Raw genomic sequence first — 23100 nt, forward strand, 5'->3', positions numbered from 1 at the left:
TTGGGATCTTGTATTTACATGACAGGTCTTGGTTCTCATTTTTTCCCCACATCCCTGCTCTCCCTTCACCCTCTCCACCCTCCCCTATTTACAAAGACTTTGTTTCCGGTTTTTCCTTTTCTCGTGTTTTTTCTTTACGAAAAGAAATTTAGAAGAAAGGAAGAAAGCATAGAAGGAACTTTATTTTTTAAATTTTTCTTTTGACAGTACTGGGGATTGAACACAAGCACTCTTACCACTACATTCCCTCATCCTTTTGTTTTTTATTTTGAGACTAGATCTCACCAAGTTCCCCAGGCTGGGCTCAAATTTGTGATGCTCCTGCCTCAGCCTTCCAGAATGCTGGGTTTACAGGTGTGTGTCAGCATATCTGGCTGTAAATTTATCTTTTAATTGTGAAGATGATGGTGATCAGAATTCTTTTGGTTTTTCTCCCCTTGTATCATCTCAATGTCTTCCAAGTTTATTTTTTCCTCATCTCTCCCTTTTCCGTTTGCTTTGGTCTCTCTCAGTGCTGAATGCTTTACCCAGGTAGCTGCAGGTGCTTGGGTTTCCTTGTGTGTCCTTAGTTTTTTCAAAGGAGCCTCCTTCCAGAGGGGAAGGAGTAAACAAAATAATGTCCCCAAGGTCCCCATGGCCTAAACCCAGACCTGGTCCTCATCTTGGATATGGGCTCTGTTGGTTTGATGCAAATAGGTCCCTCCAGATGTGAGATAGATTAAGGATTTGGGATGGGGAGATTAGCTTAGTTTATCCCAGGAGACCCCTCTGATCCCAAGTGCTCAAACTGAACCAGGGAGATGGCAAGTGTGAGAAGGATTTGGCTGGAAGATGAGGAAATGGCCACAGCCAAGTATGGTGGGCATTCTGTAGCAGGCTCCTGCCTGATCTATGCCACTGTGACCATGTCACGCATCCATCTGGCTTACAGAACAGCAAGCCAAGAGTTTGTGCTGTTTTTAGGCACAGAGTTTGTGATCATTTACCACCCAGGGCTGGTCTTGTTGCTATCTGTGTGCAACTCCCAAGGCTGCCAGCAGAGGGTGACAGCCACCAACAGGAAGAAACAGGAACTCATTTCTTGGTTAGAAGTCCGTTTGTGACGGTTACAAGAATGGTCGTGAGGAACAGGCGCTTCTGAGGAGCCATGAAATTCTGTTTCAGGGTCCTGGTCACAATACCTGTGCTTTTGGCGGAAATGGATTGTGCCTTGTGGGACAGGCAGTTTTCTGTATGTTACGCTTCAATAAAATACACGACGGGAGGAAGGACAGGAGACGTGGGAAATGAAGTAGGAGAGGGAAGAGGAGGAGGAGGAGTGAGAGAACAGATGATAAATGATTTGGTGGAGCTGAGGACATCCAAGCCCAGCCTTTTTTCCGTGGCTGTGTCTCTGCAGGCCCCCAGCAGGGACAACATCTGCCATCCCAGCTGAGGAGACCTGGCTAGGACACCCACGCTGGTCCCAGAGCAGGGCCTCCAGAGGCAAGCTGTATCTGTGCCACCGGTTCTTCTGCCAAAGGCTGTGGGTGAGCAGTGTGTGGGCACCCTGATGAGGGCATACCTCTGGCCAGAGGCATTGCAGTGTGCCTTCTGAGTGCCTCTGTACTCTCCCACCCCTACACTGGCTAGCTGGATCCTGAGAGAGACCCAGCTCGAAGGCAGAAAGGCCAGCTGTCAGTCTGTTTGCCATCCATGTAGCCTCTGCTCATCCACCCAGACATCCATCTATCCACCCATCAGTCATCCGCCCATCCACCTGTCCACTCACCCATCCATCCATCCATCCATCACGGCCAGCCCATCCATCTGTCCATCCACTCATTCATACACCTACCCATCCACCTATTTATCCACTCATCCAGATCACCTACCCACCTAGCCACCCACCCGCCCATTCCTCACTCACCACTCATTCATTCGGCACTTTCTGGTGCTTCCTCTGTGTCTGGCACTGTACCACGTGCTCCTTCCTGGCCTGTTTCTGACAAATGTCCGCTGTTCTTTAATTTGCCACAGCTCTTACCAAACACAGCAATGTGAGTGAGTGCTCCCTCGTGTGCGGTGACCACACCACCCGTACTGTGGAGTCATTTTAGGAGGCATGTGAATGGCTCCAGGAGACTGTAGAAGAATGTGGCGGGGGGAGTTGGGGTGTGATGCCTGGGACAGGGCGCTTAGTCCAGCCTTAGGTCTGTCTCAGGCACACACTTTGGCCAGTCTGGTCCAGGGATTCTCAGAGCTGATCCTAGACTGAGGACAAGGACCCGGGCCTGAGGCTCATCTAGCAAAACCAGTGACTCTGGAAGCCACAGTGAGGCTTGCAGGCAGGAACAGCTGGGACTGTGGAGGGGCCATGTGGCGTGTGCACCGGCTGGATGGCGGCTGCTGGACTTCTCTGGGATGTGAGAATGTGACATGATGTCAAATGGGGCTGGACATCAGATGAGTGACTTGTTAGGAGAACATGCGGATCTGGATGTTTTGTTTTGGTACTGGGGATTGAATTCAGGACCTTGTGAGACAGGTGGTGGCACCACTGAGCTAAAGCCCTAAATCCAAGGTCTGGATTTTAAATTAATTTCCCAGTGGCTTGAGTGCTTGCTGACTTCAGGACCCCACCCCACCCTGCTTCCCAGAACTAGCAGTAGAAAACTTCCTGTGCTATGGAACTAGACCCACAGGATGGTTGTGTAGCCAACTCTTGTGTAGCCCACAGCAGAGCCTTGGCTCTCTCTGAGCCTTCTTGTGCTCATCTAGAATAATGGCACTGGCTATCTGGGTTTTTTGTGGGTACTGGGGATCGAACTTGGGTTCTTGTGCTTACAAGGCAAGAGGCAGAGCCCCTGAGCTAAATCCCCAGCCTTTGTCTGGGGTTTTTATTGCCAGGTCCCAGGTCTTTTTGACAATATTGCTGTCTCTCCACCCACCACTAACATTTTCATTCAGGCCTTGTTGTCACTCGCCTCATGTTTCTCCAGCGTCCTCTCTGGCTTCCTACCCCACTGAATTTCTGCCCGGTGACTGCCAAGACTTTGGTGTCAGTCAGATGCCATTCTGCTCTAGACCAGCCCTGACCACCATGTGCAGTCTTCATGTAGCCCAGGGGCCCTGCCCAGTTGGCTCTGGCCACCTCCTGCCCCTCTTCTTCTAGACCCCACCCCACATTCTGATGCCCTAGAGCCTTTGTGCGAGCTCTTTCCTCTGCCTACCCTCCTGCTGTCCTCCAGGGTTTTATGCTTTTCATTGCTTGTTGCTCAGGTCTCAAGGAGCATCCCTGACCGATGTGATCCCTCTCAATCAGTCATACCCATGTTGTACTGTCATCGGTACTCTTTTCTTTCCTCTGAAATGATCTGGCTGTGGGGTTCATTTCTGTTTCAGCATCTGTCTCCCTCTGCAAGTCATCCTGGAGAGAAGGGGTGGAGCTTCGTGAGGCTTGCTCAATGCTGCAGGCGTTAGGAGGGCTGTGTTCCAGGCTGCCGTGGAGTGAGAAGCCTGGACCCTCATCCACCAGAGGGCTAGAAACCCCAGGCTGCGGGGTGTGGCATGCAGAGGGGAGGGATTCCTGTGGTGCCACCCATAGGCATGTCCTGCCCGGGCACCTCACAGGCAGAAGGAAGTGGTCCTAGCAGAGTGTCCTCGGTTGCCATTGCTTGGGCCATTTGAGTTCACAGTGGGCTGAGGTGGTCTAGCAGTGAGGAGCACCAGTACTAGGGGCGCTCGAGGCCACCAATGGGTGGGGGAGACTCCTTGGTTCAGGCGGGGCATGAACTTTGAGGCCACACTGAGAGAGACTAGTAAGGAGAATGTCCTCAGCTAAAAGCCTTGCTTTATCTGAATTTTGTCATTGAAAATATACTTTCTTTTACAAAGTGATAGTGATTATTGCTGCTGGCTTAAAAAGTTGTCTCTACTGCCCACATGAACACATTGGCAGCCCAAATCTGCTCTCCAAAAGGTTTTCAAGACATTTCAGTTCTATGAACCCAAAATACTAATGTATTGGGTTGTCGGACCAGGGGTTAAACTGGGGAGTCATGGAAGAGGATGGTAAGAAAATGTGACCACAGCTGGGGATTTAGCTCTGGTTCTGACGCCTGCCTTGCAAGTGCAAGGACCCGAGTTTGATCCCTGGTACCAAAAAAGAAAATGAAAATGTGACCACAATCTTTTGTCCTAACACACACACAGAGGGTCACACACATTCATTTATACACACAAAGACACACAGGCATGTATTCACACATGTGCACACACAGCAAAGGCAAATACATGGGAACCCACTTGTATGATGCACACTGACCATACAAACACATGAACATGCAAACAGAAGCACAAGCTCACAGGTGCGTAAGCACACACACAAGCACACCTCATCAGCAAATACAAACGTGTACAGTCACAATGTGCAAAAGTGCCGGCAGGCACACACACGTGTACATGTGCAGACATGCATGTATACACATGTGCAAACATGTGCTACACACACTTACAGAGAGATGGAGTTCCAGGAACACCTAAAACAGCTCATGTGCCTGGCACTAAAGGAACTGGACAGTCGACTCAGTCATTCCCAAATTTGCAGCAACAACCACACATTTACTGGGGACTTTGGGGACAGCGTCTCAGCTTCTTGAGTTTCCTGGGGCAAAAGTCCAGAAGACAGCAGTGAACAGAGGAGAATGTTGTGTATTCAAATTTATTTAAATGAATGTTCAGCCACAGTCCTCTGTGAATTCGGGCACATTCAGTTTTTTAAAAAATGGTTTCCATAAAAGGATTTTTAGTAATCACCTAGTTTTTCATACAATATTTATATACAAAAACTTCATTTGAAACTACTTACTGTACAAGAGAAAACAGAAGCATCAGATTGCATGATTTTAGCAAATAATGGAAAACTATGACACCCATGGGCTTTGATCACAGTTGGCTGATTACAGGAATGTCAACAGCACGCCCATGACAAGTTCAAGGCAAACACATTTAGGCTTTTTCTCCCTGGCTTCAGTGAAGTGTCATTTTATGTTTCTCTTGGTGCTTGAGAAATTTCTGATAATTGGTTAGTATAACTGCTGCAATTTAGATCGCTTGTATTATTGATGAGACTTGTTCTCACAAGCTTATAAAATAATTGTCCAACAGTGACATTCCTATGAGTAAAAATATAGAGAAGTGTTACCAAAATAGAAGACTTTATTAATAAAAATCTTTGGTAGTTACAGTATTTTAAATTCCTCTCAATGGTATTTGGTTAACTAATGAACTCCTGCCACCTTAAACTACAGGAAAAAAATCCCCCAATTCACCCCATCATTGAGGTTTTTTTTTAAAAAAAAAAAACAAAACAAAACCAATAAATATTTTAAGGCTTTGCATAAACTGTGGAAGCCTCAGGACTTGGTGAAATCATTAAGCCTCCCTTCGAAACGCTTCTTAGGTAATGTTGCCCTGTTTTTATCCTACAAGGAGGATGATCAACTCCGAGGTCAGTGCTGTGCGATGGCACAGGACTGGCCAGCGGGGAGCTTGCCTGGGACACAAGGGCACTGGTCGCTGCTAATGAGGGGCGGTTGTGCCCTTTAATTGTCCAAGACTAAACCAGAAGCTCCCCTGCCCGCCATGTGGACAGGGCTGGGTGCCTCTCTTCTGACCAGAGGGACTTGGGTTCTGAACTTTCAGAAGGAAAAGATGATTAAATGTCCTTTAGTGTATCTGACCTAGAGGCAGGTGATGCCCTTCAGAACCAGTATCCACACTGCTTATTCCTTCTTTGTTTCTCATTTCTTCTGGAAACACGGCACCAGCTTTTGCCAATGCCTCTGAATGCCATTTTGCATCTGCCTGCAGGCAACAGACAAAAGAGGAGGATTTCTAGAGCCACTGCCCTCTTCCCACTGCTCTAGAGACTCAAGATTTCCACCTACTGCTCTGCAAAGCACCAGTTCTCACCATGTGTATATTCCCATCACCACCCATTATTTTTTGTTTTTTTGGTACGAGGGATCGAACTCGGGTCCTTCCGCTTGCAAGGCAGGCAGCATAACCACTGAGCTAAATCCCCGGCACTACCACCCATTGTTTTGATTCACCTTAAATACTAAAGATAAAAAATTCCCTGCATAATGGTTTTGTGCAAAAACAAGGAAAAATACAGAAAGAAGAAGAAAGAAAAACATTGTCCTATCAGAAAGTGGTCTTCCACATCTGTAGAAAACACAGGGACCACCAGGCCCTGGTGGGGTGAGCAGGCCTGCCTGCCAGAGGGTGGCTGTCGGTGGGGTGGGGAAGCCCGCTGGCCTGCCCACTGTACCAGCGCCAGCTACAGTGCACCCCCGTGGTATGCGTGGCTGGGGGCCGGGCCGCTGCTGCCACAGCTGTCCGAGCGGGCTTTGGGGTTGTGGTTGTTGCACGGCTCCTCTGGGGCACGCTCCTTCTCCATCCACGTGTCCAGTAGCTGCTGCTTGCCCTGCTCCTCCCTCATGAATAGCTCCACCATGAGCACCTTCTCCTTGTGGATCTGCTGGCTGATGTCCTTGGGGATGTCGGGGATGACCCAGTCCACAAAGTCACTCATGAACATGACCAGGTTCTGCAAGGAGAGTCAGGGCATGAAGCAGGAGGGATGCACCAGGGGAAGGGCTCCGGATCTCCTGCCCCACCCAGCAGAGCTCCTAGGCCTGCGTGCACTCTGACCTCTCTGGGCTGTAGTTTTCCAGCAGGTACATGTGAGCCAGTGGCCCACCCAGCAGGCCCTGCAGAGGTATGTGCGGATTTTCTTGAATGAACTGGAATTTGGTAAAGGGGAGGGAAATTCTCTGAATAATTCTGAATTCCTGTGCTGGGAGGCTTGAGAAGTGATGTGATGGGTCATGTGCCATCAGACACAAGGAGGATTGAGGCTTTAAGGAAAGTAATTAACAGAGCAACAGCAGCCCACTGGATGGAGCGTCAGTGGTGTCTGCTGACCAGGCGGGCCCTCCTTCAACCTGCACAGCCCGCTGGGAACATTGACCACCTTGGTGGAGGTGTTTCTTGGGGGTCAAATGCAAAATAAAGTGCTTCTTATGCAAAACCCCACATCACATTGTAGGCTAAATTTCCGTCCAGTGAGCATGTTAGAACCTCCAGCTGAGTGACATCTGTGGAGATGATGCTGGTGCCCCCTGGAGCCAGCCGCTCTTCTGTTTGTTGCTCCAGGCCCTCCACATGGCTGGCGTGGGCTGCTGAACTCATCGCTAGGGAACTCATATCCCCTCCGTCCCCTGCCTCAACAGCCAGTGACCAACCAAGCTAGGCAGACAAAGCACAGCCTCGGGTGCTGGTGGCCCAGGGCTGGGTGCTCCCTCAGGGCTTAGCGGAAGCAGTCTCCAGCCAGACCCTCCTTGCTGAGCCCCTTTGTGCCTGTCCTGCCTTTTCCCAAGGGGCTTTGCTCCATAGCTCACATGCGTAAGAACCCCCAGCCCAGGGTTCTAGCTTGACACCTTTGGTCCCAGCTGCTGTGACAGGCTGACAGGTACACTGCTGCACGAGGCCACATGGATGCAGGGGGCCCAGCTGGGGAGAAGCCCATACTGGGGCTCCGGTATTCTGAGCTCTTGGCCTCTGCTTTCCTGGTGTGGGCTCCCTTGCCACAGTACCATGGCCCCTGGGTGGCTGCTGTACCTGCCACTGCCTGATCTGAGGTCTTGCTCACTGGAGGCCCCTGGTCTCAAGGAACTGGCCCCAGCCTCCTCCGGAGACCGGCTAGGTGGGGGCGGGTCCCCTGAATGCTGGGTTGGGGCTGGAGTCGTCTGGAGCCTGAACCGCCCAGCCTTCCACCCAGAGAGAGGGGGAGACCACGCTGGGGACATGGCACGTCTCAGCAAAGACCACGCACGCTGACAGCTCCCTCACCCCCCTCAGCCCTCCCTTTCCCTTCCTTGTTCCCACGAGGCTCTTGGGCCTGTCACAGCTCAGGGCTTGGGCTGGCCAGGTGTCCCCCCGGGCATCCGGAACTTGGCTTTCAGGTCTCTGCAGGGGCTCCTCCGAGCCTTGGATGCCAGCAGCTGCGGACAGTGGGCAGAGTGCTTCTTCATCTTGATCCCCAAACCTCTGGGAAACAAAGAGGGCCCTCCAGAAAAACATACCTGGAAGACAATGACGAACGCCAGGCGAGCTGCCAGGACAGCCCAGAAGTCTTTGGAGATGTCATACTTATGCTCGGACCAGGGGGGCTCCCGGTAATCTTTGTACCTGCAGGAGGTGGTGGGGTGTAAGTGGGACGCAGGTGGCTGGAGAGACGCAGAAAGCCTGGCCTGGCCCTGTGGCCCTGCTCTTGGGCCTGTCCACACCAAGTGGCTCCATGGGAACACAGACCCCACTAGACATCCCTGTAGACCCAGCTTCGGGCTCTTGGAAGTGAGCATCAGACCCCTCTGGGCTCGAGGTTCCAGACTCAGAAGCTGTGCAGCCTTTTTCCAAAGAGACTCTCAGCTGAAGCCGGGGAAGATGGAACTCCCTGGGCGGAGTGGGCCAGGCTCTCAGCCTGAAGTCCTGCGGCCTCACCCAGCCTCGACCTCCACCACACTCTAGGGTTCCAGGAAACAGTCTGAAACACCTCCTTGGGGTGGCTGCACAGCTGCCCAGCCGTCCTCACTCTGCCTGCACCCCTCCTCCTGCAGCCCGCAGCTAAGGCGGTGACCCTCGATTCTCAGGCTCACGTCTGCAATCTGTCTGGTCTTCCTTGGAGGATATGCACCCTTTCATTTTTGCTAGCCCAGCTGGCCCACGTGGATAACCAGCTGCTGTGTGTCCCTCAGCCTCTCTAGGTCTTGGTCTGAGCATTCCTTCATGTTGTAGCCATTTATCGAGGAGCTACTACACGCCGGGCCCCATTTCAGGGGTGGAGATTCAGTGGGGAACACAACAGACAGAACCCCACACCCACAGAGCCTTGTTTCTGCTCAGCACTGAATGCTGAGATAGGATGGGGATGGAAACACATGCTGGGGCAGGTGCTGAGCCCAGCAGAAGTTACATAACCTGCTCTCTGGTGGGGACGGGCCGCCCACACACTCAACTGTTCTTCCCTCTTTCCTTTTATGCCCTGGGCCAGCTTCACCGGGATGCTGGGGAATGTGTTTGGGTTACCTAGCAAACTCCTATGCATCCCTCAAAGTCCACTGCTAGCTGTGTCCAGATACCACCTCCCACCACCTGTACTCACTTTTCCCCGAGGTGATGTTTATCTTTCCCCTTTTGCCTGGCTTTCAGCCCACTGGCTTCCCCGAGGGAGAATGTAATGCCTTCTCTGGGGATGGGTGGAAGATTAGATGTGGCAATGCCGGTTTTAGTGCGGGGAATAAACAGTAGCCAGCAGTGACCCTAGCTCTCAACTCTCTGAACACCACTGGGGCCACTCCCTGGCTGGGCTTGGTTCTGTTCTGCCTGCCAGTGCCTCCTTTGGGAGGTGGCCTGATGAGGGTGTGGGTGGAAAATTCAGAACCTGGCACAAGAGTTTGGGAACCAGGGAGGCCTGGCTGGAACCCTGGTCTGGGGAGTGGCAAGTGGGACCCACAGCCTCTGTCTGTGTGGGAGCCCAAGCAACAAGACTGAAACAAAACACGAGGCCTCAGCCCGTGTCCTTGCCTTCTGCCCGTGTGATCTGGGACCTTCCGGCCGGCTGGGCCCATCTCTCATCTCACAGATGGTAATGTCCAAAGCCCTCAGGAATCTTCTAGAGAAATGAGATGCATATTTCTCTACCCCTTTGGTTCTTAGTCATGCTTCTAAAGTTCCATTTCAGTTAAACATGTAACGCTTGAGTGTGTTCCTGGCATGGAAAGTGTGAAAATACCAAGGCGTTGTGTCATCTGACCAGGACGGCGGTGGCACTTTGTGGCCGGCTCCTGGAGCCACGTGTCTGACGAGGGAACCCCGGTTCACCAGGGGGGAGGTGCAGCGAGGCTTCCTGAGCCCTTGGTATAAACAATGTACCTACATATATTGCCCACACTAGGCTCAGACTTGAAATCCTCCTGCCTCAGTCACTCAGGGTGCTGGGATTATAGACACGCACGGCCATGCTCAGTTCACCTGGGACTTCCTGACTTTCTGACAGTGTGAAAGCTGTACACATTTAGTAGCAACTTTGCTTGGGCTTCTCAATTTGGACCTTCCCCCGGGCTTGCACTACACAGTCTGGAGCCAATACTGACTGGTGGCGGCTGCGTCGGCCCTGAGATGAGGAAAGGGCACAGCGCTCGGTGCTGCGGGGCCAGGATGCCAGGATGTGCAGGAGGTCAGGCACGTTCAGCACAGTTCCAGCTGAATATGCCCTCCCCTTACTCCAGTTTATCCACAGGCTTAGGGGACCAACTGCAGCTGAAGCACAGGAGCCTGCATGCTGAGGCCACTGAGGGAATTCTAAGCTGGAAGTGGGGTTGGGGTGTGTCTTGTTTCACCCTCTGACTTCCAGTGTGCAGACTGGCTCCAGCTTCTTCTGCACAGGGCCCAGATAGGTGCTGTCCCTGCCCTGACGCAGAGCACATAGCATGATGCTCTGCTTTTCTTTTTCATGTTGCAGCTTCAACTTCCTCTTGCCGCCCACAGCGCCCTGAGCCCTGGTGGCCTCTTCCCCTCCCCTGGGTCAGGGTTGAGAGCCGAGGTGGACAGTGAGAGATGGAAGCCAGAGCAGAGCCTGGAGCGGGGTGGGGTCTGTGTGCCCCGATATGCGTTCTGGGGCACAGGTGTTTGGAGCTTAGTCCACAGGGTCTGAGACTGTGTCCACAGCTGCTGCGGGTGAAGGTGTGATCTCCGCTCCCCCTCGGAGCTAGGCTCCACGGCCCGACACTCCTCCTCCTCTGGCTATGGGACAGCACCCCGGCCTGCTCTGTCCTCTTGTCCACGCGCCACCCTTCACACCCTGCTCCAGAAGACAGAGCAGCCCACCCAAGACCACCCTGACCTCACCCTTCTGGTGTGGCTGCCCACCCCCGTTTCCCTGTCCCTGTCATTCACCTGGGTTTCCCACTCCTCCTGTCACTGATCTGTTTATGTGGCTGTTGCTTCTGCTTGGAGGTCCTCGGATGGGTGGGATCAGGACACCCTCTCGAGTCCTCAGGCCCGTGGAGGATGGGCAGTAAGTGGCCAGACCCAGGCTTTACACACTGGCTCCCAAGCAGCTCCCCACAATCTCCCAGCCTCTGGTCAGCAGAGCAGCCACAGAGAGGGTCCTCCAATTCTCTGACCCATGACCCTGCCTAGTTGATGTGAGTTCCCCAACCCCTGGCAAGAGTGACTGGTTCTGGGACAGGAGCGTGGCTCAAGACAGACCAGCAAGACTCAGTCTGGAGCTTTTGTTGACTATGGGAAGGAAACAAGGTCCTCCTCTGGGGGCTGCAGAGCAGACAGGATGCGAGGCAGAGGCCATGGCAGGGTCCTTTCCACATGCCAGGAAATGATGATGACACCAGGGAAAGCACAGTTGAGAGGCTGTGGCCGCGGAGCAGCCTGACAACAGAGTGTAGCTCCTGAATTTCTCCTTTAGGGCACCATCCCCTACCTGCCTCCCTCAAGGCAGCTTTCAAAAGTAAGTCTCGGGGCCGGGGATTTAGCTCAGTGGTGCCACTGCCTGCCTTGCAAGCACGAGGTCCCCAGTACAAAAAAAGGGGTGACCAGGGCCGGGGATTTAGCTCAGCGGTTCGATGGCCTGCCTAAGTTCGATCCCCGGTACCACAAAAAAAAAAAAGGGGGTGTCTGGGCTGTTTTGTGACTTATCCCTTGAAAGAATCCTGGCTCAAATGCTGGTTTTCCCAGAAACCCACCAGGAGATAAGGCAGTCGGTACCTGCAGATCTGCACCTCGTAACCCAGATCCAGGGGGTCGTTGGGGGCCGTGCCGTTCTGGAAGTCACTGACATTGAAGGAAGAGAGGGTGTGGTTGACGAAGCCGTGCATCGTGCCGTTCTGGCTGTACATGTAGAGGTACACCAGGCGCGGGATGAAGTCAGACGTGAAGGAGATGACGAAGGCCTGTGGTGACAGTGGGCGAGCCCCGGACAGTGAATGGAGGGAGGGCTGGGGTCTGGAACCCCTCAGCTGTCTACAGGGCTGGCAACAGCAAGGTCCCCATAGTGAGAGGGAGGCCAAGAAAGGTGGATACAGCAGCCTCTCTGTGTGGTTCGGACAGGTCACCAAACCTCTTCGTGCCACCCTTACAGCAACCCCACTCTGCAGGGACCCTGCCTTCTGGGGTTGATGGCGGAGACAGTAAGGTATGGGGGAGAAACTAGAGCACTCCCAGCTCATGCTATCACGACTCAATCTTGGGGGAGCGGGTGGTCAGCAGGAGGGCAGGGCACTGTCGAGGGCTCAAGGACTCCTCCTGGGCTGAGCGTTACTCTTGCACCTTGTAAAAACCAAATCCCAGGGTCTTGCTGTGACTGGCAACCCAAATCTGGGTCTGTCTGCTCCGGGCAGCCACCTCTGTCTCCAAGGTGCAAGATGTCAGCTTTTGGGAGACTCAGGACCTGCTGCTGGATGGCAGGGACAAGGGTCATGGGGCAGTGGCAGTGGGGACACTCTATGGCTCCCTTGGGCTTTGAAACACAAGCAGGGACAGCTGGACAGAGCTGGGGAGAGGACACCCAGAGCACAGCAGAGGAGGGGAGCCCAAGGCAGCAGGTCATGGGGAAGATGGCCTGGGGCAGGTAAGGCTCAGTACACCAGAAGGAGGTGGGGGCGACGTTGGCCTTCTGGACGTCTGGGGATAGGGGTGGTGCTGACAGGTTCCCCCTTCTGCCTCTCCCAAGCTCCTTTAAAGAGCAGGCTTGCATTTTACATAAAGGTGAAAAATTAGCCACCCACAAAAAGGAGCAGAGAGCTGGAAAGGTCGCCAAAGAGGAACTGCTCTCTCTCCCTGTGTTTCCTGCCTTCCCTTCTGTCTTCTCTCTCCTCAGGACTCAGTGGGAGGGTTGGGATGGGCATGCTTTGCTGAAGGCTCCCAGAAGGTTGCGGAGGAACTGGTGTCCTCTCTCCTGTCCCCCAAGATCAACAGACCTTGAAGCAGGGTGGGCTGTGATGGGGTTGGAGGTGGAAGGCAGGGCCCAACTCCACCTTCAAGTCTCCCCGGCATCCAGCCAGGAGTTGGCTGGGCCTTCTGTTCATTTGAACCAGCTCCCCGAGATGCCACTTACGTTGATAATGACAGCCAGCTTCCCGACGCCTCTGAGGATGTTGTACCAGATCCCTGGGAGAGAAGAGCAGGTTAAAGATCCCGGCTCATGGGGAGGACTCAGTGGCCCTGCCTCACAGGTAGCAGGTCTGTTCTTCAGGGCAGTCAGAGGGACATCACAGTGGCAGCAGGACATCACCTGGTGAGTGCCAGTACCCACGATGGTATAGCTCGTTAGCTGCCCAGGAGCACACAAGGTTTCTGAGAGATGCTCTTAGAAACAGTCCATCCCTGACAGCTCCTAACACCTCCAGCAAACCTGCTTATTATGCCAATTGGCCTGGTGGGACCTGTTTCCTAGAGAGGCAAAGATCTGCCAGAAGTCATGGCACACACTGGAAATCTCATACTCTGGGAGGCCGAGGCAGGAAGATCATGAGTTTGAGTCCAGCCTAGGTGATTTAGCAAGACCCTGTCCCAAAAATAAAAAATAAAAAAGGGCTGGGGATGGAGCTCTGTGCAAAGGCATGGGTTCAATACCCTGTAAAACACACACACACACACACACACACACACACGCATGCATCCACCTATGAGGTGCAGCAATTCCTGGATCGAAATAGCTGTAGTTGGCAAGAGGCCCAACTAGTGTTGGGATAAAAATCAAGGACAGGGTTCCTGGGGTGGGGAGGCCAGGAAATCATTCTGGGAACGGACAATTCCATAGCACTGTGGCATAAACCATGTCCTGTCTGAGCAGCTCACTGCTCCGGTTACCCCAAGTCACAGATGGGCAAAAGTGTTACCACCCAGTGCGGGGGATGCGCTACCCCGCTGTTTGTCTTGCAGACAGCACCACCAAGGCCTCGTAGCTGTGACTCTTGCTGAGAGGCCTGGTGCCCTCTAACTGCGCCCTCCCAGAGCAGGTAGGTATGCATCCAGGGCAAGTGCTGGCTCCTGGCCCTGAGCCAGGTCTGGGGTGGGTGATCCGAGGTGGACAGGCCAACTACTATTGTCCTTAGGAAGAACAGGGCAGGTGGGCTTCCTGGGGTGGGGCTATGGGACAGCTACCCAAGCACCATCTTCCTGCTCTAGAAGGGGCAGCAGGGGAGCTCTAGCCTCTGTTGCTGGGGTGCAAGATGGCAGGGGGGCTGCAGCCTGATCGGAGTGGAGATGTTTATCATGGCTCTGTTGCATTTCCCACCGGCAGGGTAGGAGCTGCACACTCACAGCTTCAGGGTCACCCTCCAGGAGGAGGGCAGGTGGAAGGGGTGAGCCAGAGACAGCACTGGGAGGGTACACATCCTCCTGATGCCAGCCCTTATACACTTTGATCGTGGGTGGAAACACTTCATCCCTGGCCTCTCCTGGCCATGTCTCCGGGACAAGGGCCCTTCTTCAGTGGGCTTGGGGACCTCAGGGCAGGCTGTGAATTGCACCGGGGGCGGGGCTCACTTAGCATCTGGCAAACAGGGTTGGTGCTATTTGGCAGATGTTTGCTGAGTGACTTCATGAGCATAGATAGCGCTTTCCAACAGATGGAACTGGGGCAGAATACGCCAAGCCGTGGCTGGTGGGGCTGGTTGAGGCCTCATGGTATTCCATTAGGCTTGTCTACTGCTAAAAATGGTGACTCATGTTCACAAAAATCTAGATTGGTGCTTCAGAAATATTCTCAGCTCTGGCCCATGACCTTCAGATGCATCACCATTATGACAAGCTGCAGTGGCTCCCAGGGGCACCCCTTGTAAACTGCACTGGGCATTTCAGCTGCTTTCTGCACCTGGGAATGACTTAAACTTAGCCCTTTGTCTTAAGAATGGAGTTGTGAGGATATACTCCTAAGTGAAATAAATAAGTCACACATGTGTAAATACTGAATAGTTTCTCTGGTGTGAATAAACTATAATAGTACATAAGATCCTAATGAGATAATTGACAATGTGAAATAGAAAGAAAGAGGCTAAAGGCATAGGGAAAATGGGAAGGGTAGGGGAAAGGTAATAAGGGAAAGGAAAAAATGGGAAAAAATGAAAAAATGGAAATAAAATGTTTGCAAATGGGAAGGGGAGGAGGGGGTAAAGGGAGGGCAGGGACAAGGGGAAAAAATAAGAACCAAGACCCGTCATGTAAAGGTACAAGATCCCCATAATGAATGTAACTGTACTGTGTACCTAAAATGTACCAACAAGCTCAATGAGAAAAAAAAATGGAGTTGTCATCTTCCAGAACCAGCTACCTGCAAAGTTGGGGCACAGGACATCTAAAGGGCTGAGGGTTTTGGGAATCATTGAGCCATGCACGCCACTGTGGGGCTTACTGTTTTCACAGTGTGTGGCCCACCTGGCCTGTTGGGCTCTGAGTTTGAGACCTCCAAGCTGGGGTGCTGGGGTGGGGTGAGCCTGAGGCAGGGGTTGAGATCTCCACACACAGGGGTCCCATTATGATGGCACCTGAGTTCAGCACATCCTAGGGTAAGCAAGGGAGACAGGCCAGGTGACTGTCACCCAACAGGCCCAGAGAGATGAGGATAAAGGGTAGACAGGCCAGTGAGCAGTGTCAGGCACTGTCACCTGGAGCCTGGAACTCAGCCTGTCCTACAAGTCTATAACATGTCTATGTCCAGATGCTGGCTTTCTGTGGGGTCCCTGCACTGTAGCTCAGTGTGAAGGCCCTGGGTTCAATTCCCAGTACCACAGAAAAGAAAAGTGCAAAACCAGACCTCCAATCCCTGCTTCTATTAGAGCAGAGCCAGAACCTGCATTTTGAACCCCCAAATGATTCTGCTGCACATCCTGGCTAACACTTGCTGATCTTACCATTTCTAGCTTATATGGAGGATGTTGTTTTGGAAAATCTGAGCTGTTTTTATGGGGACCAATAATGAGGAGCCACCTCTTTGAGCTTGTCTTTTTCTGGGCCTTTAAAGAAAATCATCCTAGGGGGCTCTAAGCCCCATTTCCAAGAATACAACAAAGAAGTATCTGGGAAAAATCAGGTGCTTGGCAAGGGTGAATGAAACATAGCTGAGGTCTCTCCTGGCAGCCTCTGAAGACAGCTGGAAGTCAGAGTGGAGGGAGCCAGGGGATCTAGGGCTGGTTCCCACGCTGGGGTTCCGTGAGGCTGGGGCACCCACTGTGCCATCCAGTCCGTGGCAAGGGTGACAGAACACCTGTGCTCTGGGGCACAGCCTCCCCTGGCCGGCCAGAACCAGTGGGGCACAGGTCACAGGGGCCAGCCTGAAGGCTCTGCACGGATCATAGGAGGAATACAAAAGCTTGTTGAGCAACAGGTTACAGCTAAGGAGCCTGCAAACAAGCATGCGAAAGACGGGCTGATCACACCTTCCACCAAGCAGACAGGAACCAGGAAGCGGCAGCTGATCCATGAGCTCTGGGAAAGAGCAGGGAGCCAGGAGCCAAGCCCTGAAGACGCATGTGGCCACTCTGCTGGCGGGGACAGCAGCTGGTGGGACCATGGAGAGCCAAGAGGCCAGTGTGTGGTGCTCTTGTCACCCTGATGAGTGTCCAAGTTTTCAGGTGCCACTGTCTGGGGACAGCAAGAGCCTCTGGAGGCAGAGGCGCCAAAGCAAACCCATGCCCAGGTGGACTCAGCCAGAGCCTCTGCTCAGGTGCCTGAGAATCAGGCCTTTGTGAGCATCAGTGACAGGAAGGCCACTTGCTTTACTCTACTGCCACAGGGCAGAGAGCAGTGGGTTTCCAGGGCTGTCAGGGTGCCCTGCTGACCCCATTTCCAAACCTCTTGTCTGTGCTGTGAGATTTTCCAAGCCACCCTCCATTCATGGAAGAGACGAGGGCTTGTGTCTTTCTCAGCTCTGTAACAACCTGGCCCTCAGTGTCCCCATGTGGGAAATGGGACTGAAGAGCCACCCAGGCTTCTTCGTGGCTCCTCAGAAGACTCCCCACCCCAGGCTGAAAGTTGCAGGAAAAATCCATGTCGCTCCCAGCTTTTCAGGGCTGGCTGTCCGAGCAGGGAGTGCGGTGCCTCTGAGAAGCAGGGCAGGGGATCACCTGGCTTCACAGTGGGATTTGCCTATGGCCCACATCCAGTTGGGGGCCTGTTTCCACCTGGCCCACCAGCTGCAAATGGCTTTTTATAACTTTAAGTGTAGATAAAAAGATGAATGAAAGACTTGCAGCACAAAGGGTCCTACTAAGGCTTAGGGACCACAAAGCATGAGACTTTGCTCTCTGGCCCTCTGCTGCAAGCTGAGATGATGGCTGACCCAGCGCTTCCACAAGGCCCAGCCATGTGGCCACCAGGTGTCTGGTCACTTGGGGGTGTGGCATGAGGGGCAAGGGACATTTCTGGCCACAGATGAGGCCAAATCAGGGATGCTGGGGCCCAGAGGGACCTGGATCTGTTCACACAGGGCTTTTACATTTGTAAACTTTGTAGAAAGAGCTCATTGAGTGGTCTAGCTCAGCATTTCTTTCTGCTGGGTTTCCATCATCTGCCTCATCCTAACAAGAGTTGACATATGGAAGCAAAAGTGTCCATGTTGAGTGCGATGCTCTATTCCCTCCCTCCAGACACAGCGCCCACATTTCCAGGGTCCTCTGAGCCAAGCTCCTAAGATAGACTCTGCACTACGGAGGTGAGGCTTCGGGGTGAACCAGAGGAAATCACCAATGTTTGATAGCATTTGACAGTGGAGGTGGCGATTTCCTCTGGTTCAGACTAAAAGGCGCCGTGTAAGAGAAGGCAAAGTCCACAGTATCTCAGAGGCGAGTGGTAGAGAACTGGCAGATCTGGTGGGCAGTGGCCAGGCCACCAAAGGCTAAAGCGGGGACTGGAGAGCTTCCAGCACTGGGAGACCTGCTAACCAGTGCAGGAAGAAATAGTGTGCGAACAGCGCAGCGTGAGGGGTATTCTGATGAGAACAATGTTGATATTTAGGGCTGGAAGGACCAAGGAAGCATCCCATGGTTTTGCAAAAGTGTGTCTGGGGTACAAAAGTTCAACCTGAAGGAGCCCTTTCACGCTGATGTGTCCACTTCATTTCAACAGAATGATAGCAACCTTAACACGACTCAATCTTTCGTTTACTTCAAGGATTAGCTCAGAAGTGGCATTCTCATTAAAATTGTGGTGATAAAATTAGGGTAGTTTGCCATATTGTTTTCACTTTGAAATTTGAGTCTCATTTTAGGACAAGAAGGGCATTATCTTTGCTGGTGAGGGACAGCTCCAGCCGAAGTGTGGGGTGGGGTCTGGGGCCTATCCACTTTGCCTCCCGTGTCTCTTACCCCTCCTGGACATCCTGTTTGATTCAGTGCCTCTGATGGCCACAGGGAGATCATTACCCCAACAGGAAGTCTGCTCCCATTTTTGACATGTCTATTGTGGTTATTCTTTTCCCCCACAGCCCCCAAACCCCTCCTCCTTATGGATGAGGCACACTTGAATTACTTGGGATGGGAAAGCCCAAGTGAAAATCCTAAGTGCATGCCTATAATCCCAGCAACTTGGGAGGCTGAGTCAGGAGGACCTCAAGTTTGAGGCCAGCCTAGGCAACCTAGCAAGATCCTGTCTCAAAAAGAAAGGTGGGCTGGGGGGTGTGGCTCAGTGGTAGAATGCTTGCCTAGCGTGCGCAAGGTCTGGAGTTCTATCCCAGGTCCACAGAAATAAAATAGCCTGAGTGAAGTTCTAACCACAAAGATGAGTTATTCAATGATGGGATCTGTTCTCCTTTTCCTCTTCTCTTTTGGGAAGAAGCTTAAGTGGCGCAGTTGTACGACGCAGGTTCTATTTGCTAGGCAGTTCGTACCACTGTCCTTGGGGTCTATCTCTGTGCTCCAGGGCCACTGGTATCAGACTCCCTCCCCGCCCCGGTGCAGTGGGTCTGTCTCGGGAGGCAGGGAGAACGAGTGAGTGTCCAGGTCTCGGATCACCAGAGCAGAGAGAGGAGCCCTTGCGGGGAGGCCGCCTGACTCTACACGGCTGGGGCCGGCTCTGGCTGTGTGAAGCCCTCCCTTGCTCTGAACCCTTCCCTCTGCTCACTCACCGATGTCCTTGGCTCTGACAGCCACTGGCCTCCGGAGCTCGGTGACAAACTTCTTGGCGTCCAGGCGGATCTCGATGATGTTGTTCAGTAGTGCGAAGAGCGGGGCCAGTGGGAAGGATGCAACGAACAAGGTGACAAAGCCAAACTGGATGACTGTGAAGAGAGTGGAGTGCTGGTCACCGCCATATCTGGCCGCAAGCGCTGCTCAGCAGACCCCAGGCCAGCACCCTGCCTCCAGAGGGCCACCTGCAGCTGCCGAGGGGGACTTGCAGGACAGGATGACCCCAGCGACCCGAGGCCCAGAGGGGGCCAATGGGAGAAGCCTCCACGCTGCTCAGTCACTATGCTTGACACTTGCATAGCGGGGTGCTCTTCTGATACGCGATGTCATTGCTCTGGAAAGGGCCCCAGGAGCTTGGAGGCCCAGGCCGCTCCCTCGTGGTGGGAAGGGCCTCGGTTCTGCTCTCTCTCCCATTGCCAGGGTCTCCCTGAGGTCTGGCTCCCTCACTGTCCTTCAGCCCCCAGATGTCCCATCCTGCAGATGGCCTGGTACCTCCCCTCCCAGGCCTCACTCCTACAGGTGCCATGAGTGGGCACCAGAGCTTTTCTCCCTTGGACACTACAGCTGGTACTGGCTGAGCTCTGAGGAAAGATCAGGAAAAGGTCGCCGAAGGGAGCAGGCTAGAGGAAGCCAGTGTGGAACTACACATCTGGACCCGGTCCAGAGGTGCCCAGTGCCAGGTGGTAAATAAGGAAGCCAAGAGAATGTCACCCAGGGGCCATGGCTGACTGTGGGCATTGTGAGCACCGGGGGTGGGCAGAGACCGTGGGGCCCTGTCCTGGAACTGTTCTGGGAACCTCCTGCGCCCTTGATCTGGGCTGGGTAGGGAGCCTGTGTGGATGCTCAGGAGCTGACCAGGCGATGTGGGATGTACGCATGGGCTTGGCGCTGCAGGTCACTGGCCAGGGGGGTGTCTCCACTTTCAAGTGACAATGTTGCCTAGTGTGGCACTAACAGGATGAGAGAGGGCTGGAGAGAAGTGGGAGAGGCTGCTGGGGCATGGGCCAGGGTGGGACATAGCCATGTAGGCCTTCCTGTCCATCTACATCTGGGTACTCTCAGTCTCCCCTCAAGGAGACAATGGCAGCTGGCGAGACGGGGACAAAGCAGGGCACAGAAGCATACCCGGGACAGTGGGGTCAGGCCAGGTGTGGGAAAGGGGAGCCCACTCTAGGAATTCCATTTTTCCAGACTCGGGAGGAACACGGAAACTTCTAGCCACGAGGAAAACCCAGAGAAACATCCATGGTCTCAGCCAATGGCAGGGGGTGGTTTTCTTAGTTATCTGGCCTCCCAGGCTTCTATGGCAGGCGCAGGCTGACCTCAAGGGTAGGGCTGGCCACGGACCCTTGGCTGAGTCTTAGCAGCCGCAGAAGTAGCTGCCTCCGAGCCGCTCATCTGGCCGCCTTTGGATCATCAAGGATTTTCTTCCAGGAGAAAGGAGACAGGCTAGTGTGGTGTTGCAAGTTCAAGTCCAGCCTGGCCAACTTAATGAGTTAGTGAGACCCTGTCTCAAATAATGAAAAAAGAGCTGGGGATGTAGCTCAGTATAAAGGTCTGGGGTTCACTCCCCATAACAAAAGAGATGACAAAGACAGAGAAAAACAGCCATCGAAACACAGCCCTTTACAGCCCGGGTCAGTGGCCAGATGCCCCTTGTACAATCACCTGGGGACCTGGGGCCACCTCTCTGGAGCCACTGGGCCCACAGGAGGAGCACAGGGAGGCACAGAGAGGTGCAGGGAGGTGCTCCTGCAGCAATGCACAGGGTCATCCCTTGGGCTCCTGCAAACTGAGGCCACACTGCTCGCACAGAGCAGACTTGTGTGCACTTGGGCACTTACTCCAGGCCTGTCCAACCTTCTCAGTCCTTGTTGAAAATGCAGAGTCCCGCACAGCCCTTCTCCCGCAAAGGCCAAGGATGGGCTTAGGAACCAGCATTTTTGAGACCCACTAGTGGTGGCCAAGGACACTGTGCTCAGAAGCCCTCTGCCTGAGTCTTCCTGCCTGCCTTCTTGCACCCACTCATCCCCAAACATGTTGAGCACCCACTGTATACCTGGGCCTGTCTTGGGGGCAGGCGAATGAGTGGTAGTGAAGCCTGCCTTGGGTGGGGAGTTAGACAGTCAGGACGGAGCAAGAAGGGACTGAAGGTGCCAGTGGGGACTGGCAGCAGGGAGCAGTGGGAAGGGCAGGGCTGTTGCCCGTGGGTGGGGGCTGTCTCTTGGACCTCTGTCATTGGGAGACGTCTGATAAGGGACATTCTGAGCAGCACCCTGGAGGAAGGGAGAGAGGAGGTCATGAGGTATTTGGGGGAGAGCATTCCACCCAGAAAGGTCCCAGGCCAGACCTGAGCAATGTGTGAGGGAACCGCACAGAGGCCAGTGGGGCCAGGGTGGAGGAAGCAGAGGGAGAGGAAGTGGGGCCAGGGGCTCCAGGGGGCTGTTAAGCGACACCGGGCTAACCCCATCTCTGCTCTGCCCTTCCTGCAAGAGTTACAGGCTGCCTCTGGGCGTTCTGTGGTGACAGGTCTCATCTCTAGGCCACTGCGGAGTACTCTCCTCAGGAGCTCACTCCAGGAAGGGGGAAGTGTGGCCCGGAAACTGGATCCTGGGGTGGAGCAGGGACTCATGGCTTAGTGGGCTGGGTCTCCAATGGTTGGGGAAGAGGGGGGAAGTGGCCTGTGTGTCATGCTGTGTGGGTGGGGATGGTGCTGCCTGCCTTGGGCCTTCAGGAGTCAGGGCCAATCCAGAGGGGCAGCGCTCACGGACCCACGGGCAATGGCACCTGCGTCACAGGGTCTGGGTGCTCCTGGCCCTCAGCTCCAGCTGGGACTCTACAGCCCCAGGGCCCGGTTCTACCCTGCCGCGGCCGCCCCAGGGCACCGTGAGGCCAAGGCCTCCACTCACTCATCTCCATGTACTCGGGGGTGAGGCCGGCGAAGGGCTCCAGGTTGTAGTCTACCTCATAGCGCTGCTTCCTCTTCCCCTGCTCCTCGTGGTCCGAGGGGCTCTGCCTCCGCCGCCTCAGGCGCCGGATGAGCTTTTTCATCTTCCTGGAAGATGCTCCGTGTCAGAGCTGGTGAGGACAAGGGTCTGCATCCCCAGGTGGGCCTTCCTCCCTACCTTCCTCGCTGCTTTCTTTCCCTTCCTCCCTCTCATCTCTGTCCCTCTCCCTCTCTTGTACTGGAGTTTGAATCCTGGACCTTTACACTGAACTATGTCTCTGGATCTTTTCAAAATTAAAAAAATATTTTTTTTTTGAGACAGTGTCTCACTAACGCTGAGTTGCTCAGGTTGAGCTTGAACTTGCAATCTTCCTGCCTCAGCCTCCCAGAGTGCTGGGATTTCAAAGTGTGTGTCACCACACCCTGCTCTGAAGTGCTGTTTCTCATTTTCTGTGATAAGCCCTGAATTCACTTGTTGGCATAGTGACTATTGCCACCCAGATTTTTCCCCCCCTTCTACCAGAAAGCATCATGGCATTGTTAGCTTCTTAGGGACAGGGAACATAAAGGCCACCTAAAGACATGGGATGGCTGGCAGGGCTTGGGGACAACACAAAGCGGGGTTTGGCCGTGCCAATGGGGGCCTCTGAGAAGTTGTGACCATGGAAAACAGTCCAACATGAGAAGAGGAAAAAGCAGATACAAAGTCTTTGTAAATAGAGAAGGGTGGAAGGGGTGAAGGGAGGTAAGGGACAAGGGGAAAAAATGAGAACCAAAATACATCATGTAAAGGTACAAGATCCCAGGGATGAATGTAACTGTACTGTATGCCTAAAATGTACCAAAATACATGAGAGAGAGAGAGAGAGAGAGAGAGAGAGAGAGAGAGAGAGAGAGTCAAAGTGC

At 53.6% G+C, this 23100-nt stretch overlaps 1 protein-coding gene across 1 annotated transcript in view; it reads right to left on the reverse strand.

Annotated features, from left to right (window-relative positions):
- Positions 1–4672: 4672 nt before the first annotated feature.
- The window catches only part of Ano1 (anoctamin 1), an 80191-nt gene continuing 61763 nt past the window's right edge, over positions 4673–23100 (reverse strand). The window contains exons 22-27 of the mRNA XM_033756817.1: positions 22157–22302; positions 19187–19339; positions 13181–13233; positions 11833–12017; positions 8133–8238; positions 4673–6595 (exon numbers count right to left, since the gene is read on the reverse strand). Of these exons, the coding sequence (XP_033612708.1) occupies positions 6326–6595; positions 8133–8238; positions 11833–12017; positions 13181–13233; positions 19187–19339; positions 22157–22302 (913 nt within the window). The 3' untranslated portion in view covers positions 4673–6325. The remainder of the gene's footprint in view (positions 6596–8132; positions 8239–11832; positions 12018–13180; positions 13234–19186; positions 19340–22156; positions 22303–23100) is intronic.

The sequence above is a fragment of the Fukomys damarensis genome, unplaced genomic scaffold, assembly GCF_012274545.1.
Source record: "Fukomys damarensis isolate Sample0158 unplaced genomic scaffold, DMR_v1.0_HiC HiC_scaffold_27, whole genome shotgun sequence".
In the NCBI taxonomy this organism is placed as follows: domain Eukaryota; kingdom Metazoa; phylum Chordata; class Mammalia; order Rodentia; family Bathyergidae; genus Fukomys; species Fukomys damarensis.